The sequence below is a fragment of the Tigriopus californicus genome, chromosome 5 (assembly GCF_007210705.1).
Source record: "Tigriopus californicus strain San Diego chromosome 5, Tcal_SD_v2.1, whole genome shotgun sequence".
In the NCBI taxonomy this organism is placed as follows: Eukaryota; Metazoa; Arthropoda; class Copepoda; order Harpacticoida; family Harpacticidae; genus Tigriopus; species Tigriopus californicus.
Window position 1 is genome coordinate 7598849 of NC_081444.1, and position 15325 is coordinate 7614173.

Genomic DNA, 15325 nt, shown 5'->3' on the forward strand with positions numbered 1-15325 from the left:
TGTCCACAAACATATCTTCAGCGGATCGTTCGACTTTGACCTCCTTGGCAATCCGAATATTCTCATTGGTGCGCACCAAATCATAGACGTAGGGAGAGTGGGGTAAATTGGGTACAAACTTGCCGGAACCTTGGGTAACATTCACCTCTCCATTCTCAACCACCACTTTGCCATTGGTCAGAACCACTTCAGCCACGCCATGGACGGTCATACCTTCAAAAATGTTAAAATCCACGGCATGATGGTGAGTCTCGGCAGAAATGGTGCGAGTGCGGTCAGGATCCCAAACGAGGATATCGGCATCTGAGCCTGGAGCAATCACGCCCTTCTGAGGATATATGTTGAAGATCCTGGCGGCTGTCGTACTGGTGACATCCACAAATCGTTCTGGGCTCATTTTGCCACTCCAAACGCCTTTCTCCCAGATCACACTCATCCGATCCTCCAAGCCATTGACTCCATTGGGAATCTTGGTAAAATCGTTGATACCTCTAGCCTTCTGGCTTGAATTGAACGTGCAATTGTCAGTTCCCGTGCATTGGAGGTGTCCTTGAGCCAAAAGATCCATGAGGTAATCGGGAGTGCCTTCATCCTCTCGCAAAGGTGGGCTTAAAACATAGGCAGCAGCGTGTCTCCAACACTAAAACACGAAAGTTGTACTGTTGCTTAAGAACACATTTCGCCCACCAACAGTATAGATCATCGCCGATAAGTGCTCAACTCACCTTGTGCCAATAATGGGTGCCATTGCAAGCCAAAGACGCCGCAATAGGCTCTCCGAAGATGACTGCACCTTCCTTCCTCTTGGTCATAATGATCTCTGCAGCAGATTTGCTCATTACATGAACCACATAAAGTGGACACTTGACTTGATTAGAAATGACACAAGCACGAAGGACGGCCTCCGCTTCAACTTCTTCAGGTCGAGAGAGAGGATGACCCTCTGGACCAGTGATACCCATGGCCAGCAGTCGCTTCTGGTTCTCCTCAATGACATCGCCGTTCTCTGCATGAACCTGGCCAATAGCCCCAATCTCCCGGCAAGTCTTGAACACCTCCAACATCTCGTGATCTTGTAACATGAACACGTCCTTGTAAGCCATGAACATTTTAAACGAGTTGATTCCGTACTCCTCGGTGGACATCAAACGCATATCCTTACGCACACTTTCATCCCAATGCTGAAATTGAAGAGTTGTCCGAGGGTTGTAAATCTACTTATATCGTTTTATTTAGCCAATTCTGTACCGTAATGGCCATATGAAAGCTGTAATCGCAGCAAACTTTTTCTTCAGCCCATGTTTTCCACTTCTTGTATGCATCAGCGAGCTTTTCACCTGCAAAGATGAATTGGGAAAGTCTTCAATGAAAGAGACGTATCTAGAAGTATTCACAGAAAAATAAAAGTCATATCAAGACACCCTCACCTCCACGGAAAAGGTTCTCATTGTTTTTTTTAGACGCGCTTAGATTTGCCAGCCAAAAGTACAAAATCGTCTTAAAACAACAATTGGAACCGATTTTCAAGAATTTTGTACTAAGTCCAGTAAGTGCGTGTACTCACCTTTCTGGGGGATGATAAAATCAATGATCATGGTTGTCCCCCCCGCTAAGGCGGCTTTCGTGCCAATATAAAAGTCATCAACGGCTTGGGTTCCCATAAACGGCATTTGGCAATGCGTGTGGGTGTCAATTCCCCCTGGCATGACCATCTTCCCCTCTGCATTGATCACTCGAGCCCCTTCAGGAGCGCTCAGGTTTTCACCAACTTTCCGAATGATCCTGAAATTAAAGGTCGTGTAAGGAGACGTTGTGATTACTTCATTGACTTTCTTTAGGGCTCTCATGCTGATGGCACCCGAAGAGAGTCGATCAAGATCCAATTCTACTCAATTGCTCGCATTCATGGAACAAGCTATGTACTTTCTCGGCGTATTCATTGGCTTTAATCAGCTTGTCGGTTTGACGCCCTTTATGAGACAAATCACGACTTTTAAGAGGAAGGTGGCAATGGAGTGGAAAAGAACACTGCCACTCCTCTAATCTTGTTTCTCATCTTCCACCATCTTCAATCTCGATTGGATGGACCTTAGCAGCTTTTTGTATTGTGAGCTGATGTTTAAACCACGTTTACAGAGATCATTCAGCCGTGTTGGAGTTACTAGATGGGGGTTGATTCTTCAAGAAGTGTGGAATTGAGAGGCTGGAAAGTGTGAATGGTGGGTGAATACCAATCAAGTATGCCAATGGTGTTGGGAGTTGAAAAGACGTACGCGATGAGCGACATGCAAAATGGTGATGGCCTTGTAAGGCTTTTCTCAAATTTAGCATGCCCCTTTTCATCAAAGACATGTCTCGGTTTGACGAGGAAAAAACGATCAATGCTGCCAGTCAACCGATGCTGAAAACACACTCACTCACTCACTCACAGACACACGTGCACCTGTGCTTGGCCACTTTCGAACACCTTTCATACCATTGTTGGAAGGGCAAGTTCTTGTCTTGATGCTCTGAATGGCGAAAAATGCCTCTAATTGATCGGATTGCCAGGAGGACATTAAAGGATCACTTATTTCAGGTCTTGCGAGTTTGCCTTAAGCAAAGAAAAGAGCTATTTCAGCAATCCATCCAACCCAATAGAAGTACCCTGCTATGGTCGTAATTTTGAAGCCCGAGTTTCACACAATGGCCCATTTCCAGTGCTAGCTTAGGGACTGGGTCATTCACTCATTGCCTTGAAACAACTTGCTCGGTTTTTTAAGGTGGCTAAATTGCGACGAGGTAAAAACAAGACAACGTCGGCTGCAAGGTTGCCCATAATCTTCAAATATGTTAGAAGGAGAGACATGCAATCTGCATACTGTTTGTCGTCCTAACTTACCCGTCCTCAACCAGAACATCGGCCCTGATGGATTCATTGGCGTTGACCACGGTTCCTCCTTGAATGAGAACGAATTGAGAATCGCCCATTTTCCTGTTGAAGATCCAAATGAAAACTGTTGTGAAAACTTTGACGCCGAGCGTATTGCTAACAAATTCAAGTATTAGCTAATCGACAAAACTGGCTTGAAGATTCTCCCACTGTGTGGGGATATGTTTTCAGAAGCATTTATGACAAGTGTACGGATACGTACTGAATAGTACTTGAATTGCCAAGTGTCCAAAAGACTAGTTTTCTTCATCGATCAAAATATTTTATCATTACTCATCGTCGGGCTGCATATTTTCCACCAGAACTTGCCTCGTTACGGACTCATTTCTGCTTGATATTAGTGATGTGTGCTCTAGATGGATGAGCATTAGGAAAAGCACTCATAGGAAATAATTGCTTCCTTCTTCAAGTGCTAATTCTGTCTTATAGACACAAAAGCGTACCACGGTAAGAGATCCTCGACAGTCATTAATCCTGTAATCGCCTCGTGCCGTGAATTGTCCAGCCATTGGAGGGAAAAGCAGTGTTCCGAATGAAACATTGTGATGCGGTTCATATCCGAAGTGCTTGAAGTCATTTGTTTAAAATAGATCACGGTTCATTTCTCTTTAGAATCTGTCACTTTGCAGGGATCGCTTGATATATTTTGATCGTACATGAAAGAAATACTCAATCTCTCTCAATTGGATTGTCATAGCACCAACGAGCGATTTAATTGTCCAGGTTTTGATTTCTGCGAGTGCTTTATTTACTCGCAGCCCAGTACTTATGTTTCATCTCTTCATCCTCTACAAATAATCATCATTATTATCTCCGCCAAAACTGTAATTGGATCCAAAATTGGCGGGACCGTTAACTACCCTTCTATCCCTTGTGGCGGAACGAATGCAAAAAAATTGCATTGTTCCCAACGAGTTTCTCGAATTCGTGCTTTTCGTCCTGAAATGAGTGACTGAGCGGCATATCAGCTGAGCAGAAACTTGACGAGAAAATCCCAGGGATTACACAAGCAATGACTGACTGACTAAGTACTGACTGGAGACTTCCGTTGTGGTTGGAGTTCTGTCATGATTTTTCATGAGGAAAGTAAGATATCTGAGGGCTTGACAGTTAGCCGTTGTGACAATTGTCGCACGAGTCGTTTTCATGAGATGAGAATCGCTTCTTTAGTTCAAAGAGGCCTACCAACGATCTTGTTACATCTTGAGAGCGGTGATGAAAAGATTTAAATGTGAGCGAACTGGATCACGTTGGTTGGAGAGTGATCATGTTCGGAGAGATTGCAAGACGCTCCACAATAGAGAATGATTTTATTCATTATTCTGATTTGAAATGATAAAGATTGGTAATAATGGAAGCACTCAAATGAAACTAGACTGATAAAACCAAATGACTCGATTTCGTATTTTTTCTGTCTTCCGGCTGTTGTTGCCCTTCTTGCTGGGCTCGAGATTCTGCTCTATTCTACGTAATACATTTTCAAGGAGCATTTGACACACTAGATTGAAACGAATGGGAAACAAAGCAAATGAAATTTAAAGGCCTCCTCTTCCAGCCAACCAACTAGCCATCCATCCATCCATCCATCCATCCATCCATCCAACCATCTAGCACACACGTACGCAAGCACGCTTGATTCACTTTCTATAGCAGTACAACTGTTGTGTCGGTGTTGCTCCAGTTGAACTCTACTCATCGCTCACGAGAGCATCTTTTCCCTCGTCGACGACGATGACATCGATCACGAATTACTTTTGCGTGCTGCGCACTAAGATGACTTGGCTAATTAATCCATCAATAGAATTGTCCAATGCTAGTCTCATCCTCTGGGAGGGTGTGCACGAAATTGCGAGGAAAGAGCAAGACTTTGCGATAGGTGTGATAATTGGCAGGTGGGCAATGTCTCTACCAGAAACCACCACAGGATTTACCTCCCGGTGGAGCTCGAACTCGCACCGAGGATCGTTGAGGACTGCTCCGTGCAGAGCTATCGAAATCAGGGACATCTGGATGAGATCGGAGGTCGAAAGTAGTTTGTTGTTGACTCGGGGCCGGTTCAGCCTGGTCTTGCTTTGGGGGCGTGGGAGGAGGGATATCGCCCCCGTTCATGATGGCCATATCAGTTTCTGTACGGGCCACCCCCGTGGGGAAGTGATTATCCGCCTCCTCTTTGGCAGTCACTTTGTCGTAAACATGCTTGGCGAACGGTGGGAGCGGTAGAAATCTTCCGGCACCTTGCATCACCCGAATCTGTCCATCATCGACGCTAACGCGGCCTTGACTGATCACGGTATCGGCTTTGCCATGGCAAATCATGCCTTCTAAAATATTGAAGTCGACTTTAAGTTGATGATCCTTGGCAGAAATGACGTACGTGCTTTCAGGATCCCAAATCAACACATCCGCGTCAGCACCCACCTCTATACGGCCTTTGGATGGATATAGATTGAAAAGTTTGGCCGGAATGCTGCTGGTAAGAGCCACAAACAGAGTTGGATCCATTTTTCCCGAATGAACGGCTTTCTCCCACAAAACCGACATTCTCGATTCAGCCCCATTCACGCCAGTGGGAATTTTGGTGAAGTCGTCTTTCCCAAAAGCCTTTTGTTTGCCGTTAAAGGTGCAATGGTCACTGGCAATGCAATCGAACCCATCATTCTCTCCCTGACATGCAAACTGAAGGAGAGCCTCGTGCTGGCCTCGCCGGATTGGTGGAGCACACACAAATCCCGCGGCATGGCGCCAACATTGGTTCCAATAATCCTCGCCAGTGGAAGCTAAAGCTCCTGGTGTGGTTTCAGCGAACAGCACTTGACCTCTTCGTTTCTTCCTTTGAATGATCTCGGCAGCCAACAGGCTCATAACAGGCCCAACATAGATTGGGCAACCCACTTGGTTGGCCAATGTAGTGGCTCGCATGGTGGCCTCTTCCTCTGCCAACTCGGAATGAGCCATGGCAAACCCCTCTGGCCCCGTGATCCCGCGGGCTAAAAGCGATCTCTCTTCCCGGGCAATAAGTTCGCCTGATTCGGGGTGTACCTGAGCCAACGCCCCAATAGTACGGCAGTGCTGGAACGCTTCAATCAAATCCAGATCTGACATTTTGGCCTTCCCAGACATAGCAAGATGAAACGTGTTGACCCCAAATTCTTCTCCCGTCAGAGTTTCCATTTCCTGCTTTTTAGACTCGGTCAATTCCCCACCGGGTAATGCCACTCTCAGGGCATAATCGCAGCATACCTTGTCCTCGGCCCAACCTTTCCATTTGTTGAAGGCATCGATGAGAGATTCCTCGGAATCATCCGGGATCACACAATCAATGATGGTGGTTGTGCCACCAATCAAGGCAGCTCGGGTTCCTCGATAAAAGTTATCCACCGATTCTGTCACCCCGGCGAAGGGCTTTTGAAAGTGGACATTGGCATCCACTCCACCGGGCAGGATGAACTTTCCCGCGGCATCGATAACTCGTGTTCCACCCGGGATAATGAGATGGTTGCCCATCTGCTTAATCCTGGCATCCTCAATATACACATCCACTTGTTCTATGCCGTCTTCATTGACTACTTTTCCGTTCTTGATCAAGAGCCGGCATTGAGCACTCTGGAGATGGATAGGGACCTTCTTCACCGGAGTGACCATGATTGGAACGTCTCTCAGTCAAAGACCGGACAAGTCTTCACCGGGTGTGTACGGCCGAAGATCTCGCACAGGACTGGATGTCCGAAGATACACTCGAATTTCAAATACCGAACTCTGTTTAGCCAAAGACCAAAGAGCACAGCTACGCCTCGATCGATAATCAGCTTCTCCTCTCTCACTCCTTCCACAATCTCCTCCTCCGTTCTATAGTACTGAGTTGGACGTGTGTCGGTCGGTCGTCGAGGCCTCAGCCCCCTTTTGCTTCGTTTAGACCGCTCTCACTCCATCGAACGAAGGAATGAACAACGAAGCGAGTCATGCAACCAGAACTCCACGGATCCGAGCTTCAGAGCTCTGCAGAGCTGAAGCAAAAGGAGCCACCGGTGGATGGCACAGTGGGCATAGAGCTTAGGAGTCCATGGCAAAATCCAGAGAAAGAGCAAATGAGGGGGCAGGCTCGAAACGGCGGGAAATGAGGAAGCCAGCCGGCGACCGAGGCGTTTCCACGTTACCCCGGAACCTCGACGAGGTAAAGAACAACAGGGATGAAGGGGGAGAATCGGTGGAACTGGGTGGGGCGATGATGATAAAGTGGAACAGTCAGGACACACCAAGTGGATTGATCAATAAAAGCTGACGAGAGTAGGTCACTTGTACGTTTCCAAGTGCTAGACTCGTGTTCCGGGCACAAAAGAACCGAAGGCGAAGGACGTGTCGAGCTTCCCCTTCCTCCAATTACTTTGCTCATTCATCGCTTGAAATTGGAACTTGAGAATTGAATATGTCAAAGCATTTCTTGGTGACCAATCTCACCCTCGACTTCGTTTAAGCTCTCATCCTAGGAGATCGATTTCCGAGTCCGTTTGAAAAATACTAACCGCTTGACTTGCGCCCAAAATGCCTTCGTGTTCTGGAGCATGCATACATCGAAGTGCAATTACTACCTATGTTTGGTGGCTCAGTTCATTGCTGAGGAGGAGAATGTCAGGATGAGTTTTGGGAGACGGTGCAAGCAAGGCAGTCAAGAAGTCTACTACATCTAAACAAACCCCTTCTTGTTTTCCAAATCAAGTTGCTCCTTCAGGGAATATTATTCATCTTCCTGATCTGCCGAGAGTGTTGGCGTGAAATGAGGCTTGCATTCTGTTTAGAGAACACTCCATCTAGTTATCCAACAGTCTGGAATGACAGACTCATATCCGTATCGTGCTTTCCACGTCAAATATTTCGGAGTGTAAAATTAAAATATGATTCTACAAAAAAATCTCCTCGGGAAGCACGCATATTATGAAGCACAACCAAGCGAATGATTAGCTTCATCACAACAGGTGATGACAAAAAATGGTATCAGGATGACAATTATTTGTTGTTCCAATGGCTTCTACCGTATATAGAGTAGGCGGCTCGGGTTATGTGTCTCGTTTTGCATCAGATATCCGGTCATGCTTGAGTTCTTTAAACAAGTCAGTCTAACGGAGGTACGACTTACTGTGCACACCAAATTGCTTGGGTTGGTCCGGGTTGTTCGCTTTCCAAAACCGACACCAGGAGAAAAGGCGGTCGCGTCGAATTCATTTGATACTACTTTGAGCTGCTCTTCTGATGATTATTCGTTCCATTATAATGTAAACTACCGCCATGTGATTGCACTTTCCCAGGCTAATCGTTGAGGAAAAAATGGAAAAATCTCTTGGCCGTCATAAAGTATTCTGCTTTCGGTACTGTACTTCTTGTAAGTAGCTCGCATGTTTCATTCTTCTCTTCAATAGAGCTAGTGAACAAGTAGTGGGAAATTTGTCAATCCCACCTCTTCTTTGTGTCTTGTTTTCCCATTCGTGCTCAAATGTATTCATGGTTCATGATCGCGGATCAATTGAGTGGTGTGTGTGCCAAGCAAGAAAATGGCGGCTCCCTTTCTTATTACATCCGATTAACGTTACGGCCAAATTGAACATTGTCAACAAGAACTGTCAAATCCCAAGTAACCACTAAAAATGTGTAATTTGAGAAACGTTTGGAATCAATTTTCTAGTCGAGCGATGATGAGTGGGATCGTGTTGACCACACGGTGGGAGGAAATGATTCCATTCGTTCGGAATTCTCCCACATTGATGGATGTCACTCAGTATTTAAAATCTTTGCAATTGGTTCTATTCTCTGGCTCTTTAATGCAAATCATGAGAACATAGATTTAAAAAACGTATTCTTAGATTCACGATCAAGGATCATTGCAGTAGATTCTCCAAGCGGGCTTAACAAGTAAATGCATAGGTTTTATTTGCTTCAAACATTGATAGCAATTGTAAATTCCAATCAATAGGGCATGTCAAGGGAACGAAATTCAAGGAAAAATGTGGTCCGACACCCTGAGTGTTACAAAACCCAAGAAAATGAACATGTTTGGTGTAATTTGGTGAATGCACAAACAAATCGGCTCAATATCACAATGCTATTTGCTTAGACAAGCATGTAAAATGGAAGAAATATCAAAATTCAATGCATGGACAGTGTGGCTTGGCTTGACATGTTGTCTTTGATTATACTCCATGGAATAACGTCAGTTGTTCATGAAGGCGTTCACTAGGGCTTGCCCTATGAAGGGAGCAATATCTTATTTGATAACTAGCAGCTCAAATCACCTAGGATGATCATGTATTGCCAAACTTTCTTTAGAATAGTTTTTTTTATCAAGGCAGACCTAAGAGCCTTATTGTCGCAGCCCAAGGTAATCTCTGTTTGATCCTTAAATAAATTGATGACTAGGGCAAGACAAAAGTTCCAAATTTTCCCGATTCCTCTGCAACTTGATTGCATTAATAAGTTTTGCACGGTATCACCAACTTATCAATGTTTATTTTTTTTATTCAATTTCAGACATTTCAAGGGAAAAGTTTCAATCCTGTTGCAATTTATGACAATTTTCATGAATTGTGGATTGTTTTGGGTGATTTTTTTTCTAATGAGATTGAAGTTTTCCCGATTCCCTGTAAACATTTCGTGTTCATGAAGATTGTAAAAAATGTTGTAAACTTGATACCAGTTGGCCCTGTATGTATAATCCCTTTCTTAACAGCTCTGGCTGTCTTCTGATCTTAATGGTCCTAAAGATCGCCTTTCAGCTAGGAGTGGAGAGATGAATTTGGGCGTGAAAGGGCTAATTTTATATCAAGAAACTTGAAAGAAATTAAATTTCTTTTCATCACGAAACAAAAACATATCTTGTAAAAACTGTTCTTTCCAAAGCGCATTCGAAATAAAGAGGAGAACAACACTTGTGCATGACGTAATACAATTATAATCTGAGATTTATTCTAGAGTATGTTAAAAGGTAGAAAGAGACGACCGAGACATGCAATCCCATATGTATACCCTAATTTAGATGTACCCATGAGGTCTTTAATGTGAAAAAGGCCTCCATATGGCAACCCTCGATCGCCATTAGCTACACTAGATTTGTTTAAAACCTTCAGGAAATATGTTAACCGTTTTGATGCCCAACATTGGAAAAATCAGTTAATTGAAATACTTTCTCTTGAATTAGATTTGGTATCATTTGCGTAGGTTTTGAAAACTATAGTTACGCATCCTATTTCCTCTATTAAAACTATTTTCCCTTTTTTATTAATTCGAGGTTATGTGAGATTTCGATGCAATTCTTCGTCGAGTGACAATAGAAACTTTACATTTTTTTTCATCTAAAGCTCCACATCACGAATGCGAAATTGGCGAAACGGATTAAGCTCTTTAATAACGATATTTTTCCTTTCCCTTGCATTGCATGTCAAATCGTCCAAATTCCATATTTAGCATAATCTAATTTGCAAGAAAAAATCTCTTCTCCCAAAGCAATTAATCAATCATTGTTATTGGAGTGTTAGCTTCCTCTATCCAGGTACTATTTATATCCAATATCTGCCACCATTTGTCATTAGTGAACCCAACCATTGGTTTGATTGAGCGAGGATTTGCTTCACTTACGTTGATTGATGATTGCGAATCAAGCCGACCACTTTGAATTGAAACCAATAGGAGGAGGCTGCAGATGGACAATGTTTCGAGTATTTCACACACAATCTAATGGACTAAACCACAACTTCAAGATGTTGTTTGAGGCCCAGATTTGGTTGAGAACAATCAACAGGTGTTTTCTGTAGTATTTCTTTCCTCGTCGTCTCGTTCTGCGTCTTCCACACAATCAAGGTAGTCAGGAAATATGGAAGGGGGAAATCACCTGAGCACCACCATTCCATTCAGCACCCCACCATCACAACCGCGCCGGTTTCAGCCGGTGCAAATGCGACAAAGGTAGTTCAGTTTCTCTGGGCGAGTTCCGACGGCGAATACCTGTGAGAGTACTACAACTGTTGTTATTGCTGCTACTGCTGTTACTACTCAATGTAAGGCTGGACTCTTTTGGCAGTACACTACTGGCCTTCTTGGCGACATCCCTTGTTTTTAACTGGTTGCATTGTGCGTCCCGTAGATCTTCAGTGGATAGTCGGAAAATGGTGCGTTGGTTGTTCGGTTGGTCGTCAGTCACGGTGGATGGAACCATGCTCTTTTGAATGACTCATGCACATGTGAGCACCACTGTATGCAGCACTCTAGATTTCGTGGATTGTCATTGTTCAAATGAGCAGGGCCTACGGTACACTCTCACCTGAGAGTGAGTGGAAGAAAAAAGTGAAAAGATGTCGTACTGCTGCTATTGTAGAACTTGCTGCCTCGACTTGATGAATGACATATTTTGTACTGTACATATCACAATACTTGAGAGGCACTCAAAGTGTGGTGGCATGACTCGTTCTGTCTCAGACCTCTTGCTCACACTTTTATTCATTTTAAGGAAAAAAATGTTTATTTGAATAAAAAAAATCCATCAGGGATCCTTCAAAGTGGATTAAGCCGATATTGGAAATATTTACAAAAAGGGTAGATATTTCCAAAATTATGTCGAATTCGAGAAGAGCTTTTTCTTTATATTGGTAAATCAAAGGGAACAATTTATGTAGTATTGCGAAAGTCAGGAGCAATTCCATGGTCCAATTTTCGTCATATTTGGCCATCGAATGGGCTCAGGGCACCCTGGCGATAACTTCTTACGTAATCAAATACATGTTCGATCCCATGAACATTGATGAGATATTCTTGGTCATGTGTATGATGCTATATTTTACCTCAAATAGTATATCATGTCACTCAGAGTGCATAACAAATGCATAAATTTCAATCAATACCTATTTATAACGCTTAAGAAAATGCACTTTGCTATGCATTCTGCTGCAATTTTATGAAAATCAATGCCGTTTTAAAAAAGATTGGACCAAATTTTCAGTTCAGTATTAAATCGGTTGATGCAATGGAAAATGCTTCTAAGATGTTAATGAACTGTTCATCCAGCTGCCGCTTGTCATAAAAAAGTAAAAAAAGTAGGATGTACTTGAACCAGTAATTTCAACAGATAGAACATGCCCTTCCATCTGATCATACAGAGCAGGTCATTGAAGGACTAGAGAGATCGATGTAGTCCATCTCGACTTTGCCAAGGCGTTTTACTTGACAGCCTCCATGAGATTGGGATCCAAGCCAAGGCTCTCAATTGGTTAAGAAATTTCTTTTCTTGAAGGAAGCAATTAGAGAATGTCAGGGGATCCTTTCGTGGCATATATAATGTCAAATCGGGTGTTCCTCAGGGCTCCACATTAGGGCAACTCCTTTTCATCATCTCCATTGCTTCACTTCAGAAGCTTAGTGGCTATGTCAGTGTCCCTTCTTATGCTGATGATAGAAATTAGTGTGTGGCAGGAATGGTCAAAATTCCGGTTGTCTGTTGGAGGTCCTAGATCGAATCTATTCTTGGATCATCGAGAGTAATATGACCGTGAACGGAATGAAATACCGCTGCATGACCCTTGGGCCAGTTGAGCCTTTAAACATTGGATCATTGGGCCCTTCACAAGGTGTGGTCCTTCACAAGTATGGAAAGTTCGATGAGAATACCCAGTTAAAGGTAGGGCAAGCTTTTCGAACGTGTAGTTGGATATATCTCTCGCATTGGGAGAGATTAATAAAGTTGTTACTAGGTATGTTGTTATGTTGTCATGCGAGTTACACTTGGCGTTTACTTGCGAGCTTGTCTTTTTGCGAAATACACCTCCATCTGAACTTTTGCTCGATCTATGTGTCCTCCGTTCTTTACCACTCCATGCGATCATGCGAGTACTGTACAGTATTCAGAGAGGGCACGGAAGGTATCTGATTCTGTGCGTTTTCAGAAGTATTCATGAGCCTTGTCTCAACCCTGGTTTAGTGTCAATGCTAGGAACCGTAGAGGCTTTATGCGCATTTTGCGAGCACGTTCAAGCCCTCAAAAATCCAGGCTAGTTAAAACAATGAAATAAATCCTCCTCTCCTCTCTCTACGGCTACTTCATTGTTCAATTTGCTTCCCTCTAACGCCCGCAGGGCGCACTTGGATGCTGTTGATCTGGTAGCATATTTCAAATCTGACTTGGACAATTTTTTTAAATGGGACTTCAGATCAATCGTTCTACGTTCAAGGGCTAACTCGGTCTGCCAACTCAAATTCGTCGACAGATCAATTATTAATACCAATCTTGACCCTTCTTTTAACTAACGTCATTTCTTGAAATATGATTTGTGTTGGCTCTGGTTTGTCTCAAACTTTTGTGCTCATTTATAATTTAGTTTCTCTCGTGAGCGTGCGCCACGAACATATTTGTAAGTTTTGTTTACTCTTTTCTATCGTTTACTACAATTTAAGAAAATATTATTTTTACTCTAAATAGAAATCGTATTGACTGAAGCATTTGGTAATTGGGCTAAGGTCATGCGCGTATGAACCGTGGTGGTTTAACACCAACTATCAGATACAGATTAGCAAGTTAAAAAATCGACTAAATGTAACATTTCATTTTGAAAGTACTGGGGATTGGATTACATTCCTTGTAACGGTAAGTAAAGCCCGTGAAAACAAAAACCAAAATAATCATATTGGAAATTAGATGACCTTGAACCGATGTAACTGAAAAACTGCATTTTGAAACTTTCTGGAAAAAATAACGTGTTTCAGTTTGCTATTTTTTATGAACTAGATATGAATGTGCCAGTAAAGCAATGTCATTCTTCTTGGTTCCCTGATTTCAAAAGATGTCCCCAATTGTAGCTTTAAAAAAATTAAATTATATTTTAGTTTTTACCGAGGGTGCACAGTCACCACCAATAGCAGGAAATTAACCAAAAACAACCCATCAATTCTTCTGAATAATTAACAAAAGATGCAGCTTTCGCATAAGTTCCTGAATTTACTATTGGCTTGTACACCACACAGGGGTATTCTTTGTTTATTTGAAACATACTACAATGAAATTGGACTATTTTTCATTCGATATCTACCAAGTTCAAACAAGCTCTCAATCGGTCTATTTTTGAATCTATTTTTCTTAGTTTTGCTTGATTGTCTGAAGAGACATAAATTAGATCAAAGAAACGGCATACCTTTCTGCCGAGTCAGAAAACATCCAAAGGTCTTTTTTGGTTTTGTTCTTTTGGCGCCTTTTCTAACCGCTACATGGAATGTAATCCTCATTACTATCGAACGAAAAAGTCGAGCGGTTTTTTTTTTCGATCAAAAAAGTTTTGAACCCAATGTCCCTAAAACAGTAAGAGTCAATTTACTGGTAATGAACAATATATAGCAAATGAGGAAATCACAATTTTGGCATTATTAAGAAATCACGCTCACTGATCTGATCATGAAGAAAATGAATATCACGGCCAGGTGTGTTCAAGGGCTTTGGGTACTTCTTTTGTCTCGAGCCAATTTCAAGGCATCCATTTGTTTTTTGGACAACTTGGGGGTTTTATCTTCAACCACCGCATTGAGATTGGAACAATCGACCAAGTAAGTGCCTCGACGTCTTGAGTAGCTGACCATATTCTCATAACGATAGCCCCATAATATCTCATTCGGCAAGTATGACGAGCGCGCTTGGACCGAATTTCCCGTGGGTTCTACGATTCCTTCCAATGAAACGATCATTTCAAAGCGAGCCGAAAGTAAGTCCTTGGGACCAAAAGAGTAAAGAGGACTGTCTTCATCGATCTTGTGGCTGAATGTAATGGGCCAATGGAGCAGAGCCCTATCCTCTTCTGAGCCCATTTGTGAGCTTATCTTGAGTTCAGTGTGCTCAAATTGCACATGGACGCCTTCTTGAGTGATCTTGCGATAGTGGATCAGTTGTGCCCTCACATGAGCCTCGATTAGATGCGACTTCCGCATGTTTCCCACTCGAAAGAAAAGATAGAGATCCCCATCTCTCTGCGATATGACAGCATTCTTGGATAACATTACCGTGTGGGAACGCCCTTTGGGCCTGGCCAATTTGGCGAATACGATACCGGCCATACACGCGCTGATGATCACGCCAATCACGCTTTGCATGCACATGACAATGATGGCACTGGGGCATTCTTCCGTGGTCTGCCGAGACCCGTAACTGAAAAGAAGTTAAACCAATGCCATCAGTTTTCAGGTCCACAGAGATGAAACGGTACGGGCAAAGTTTGCAAAACTATAAAAAGAAATGAATGAGTATTCCAGAAATGGTTATTGTATGTATGTAGAGTACGCTCCTTGGATAAAATCAAGAAAGCATATTTTCTTGTCACGTTCAAATTAGAAATAGTTGTTCTTTCAATTCGTGAAAGTGTAGAAAACAACTGCAAAATG

General features: G+C 42.9%; 3 protein-coding genes across 3 annotated transcripts in view; all 3 read right to left on the bottom strand.

The window, feature by feature from the left end:
- Positions 1–10897, bottom strand: part of LOC131881360 (dihydropyrimidinase-like) — a gene marked incomplete in the record, with an annotated part of 11271 nt that extends 374 nt beyond the window's left edge. The window contains 6 exon segments of the mRNA XM_059228203.1: positions 41–640; positions 726–1181; positions 1249–1337; positions 1565–1782; positions 2882–2974; positions 10553–10897. Coding sequence (XP_059084186.1) covers positions 41–640; positions 726–1181; positions 1249–1337; positions 1565–1782; positions 2882–2970 — 1452 coding nt within the window.
- On the bottom strand, positions 4224–7084 carry LOC131881359 (dihydropyrimidinase-like). The gene has a single exon (XM_059228202.1). The coding sequence runs from the start codon at positions 6572–6574 to the stop codon at positions 4838–4840; it is 1737 nt and encodes a 578-aa protein (XP_059084185.1). The 5' UTR covers positions 6575–7084; the 3' UTR covers positions 4224–4837.
- A 3345-nt stretch (positions 10898–14242) lies between the features above and the next one.
- The window catches only part of LOC131880065 (ATP-sensitive inward rectifier potassium channel 12-like), a 2457-nt gene continuing 1374 nt past the window's right edge, over positions 14243–15325 (bottom strand). The window contains exon 2 of the mRNA XM_059226568.1: positions 14243–15092. Within this exon, the coding sequence (XP_059082551.1) occupies positions 14381–15092 (712 nt within the window). The 3' untranslated portion in view covers positions 14243–14380. The remainder of the gene's footprint in view (positions 15093–15325) is intronic.

What these genes read in the sequence shown, in the direction of transcription:
- LOC131881359 (XM_059228202.1), bottom strand. Translation starts at nt 6,574, where the DNA reads ATGGTCACTCCGGTGAAGAAGGTCCCTATCCATCTCCAGAGTGCTCAA.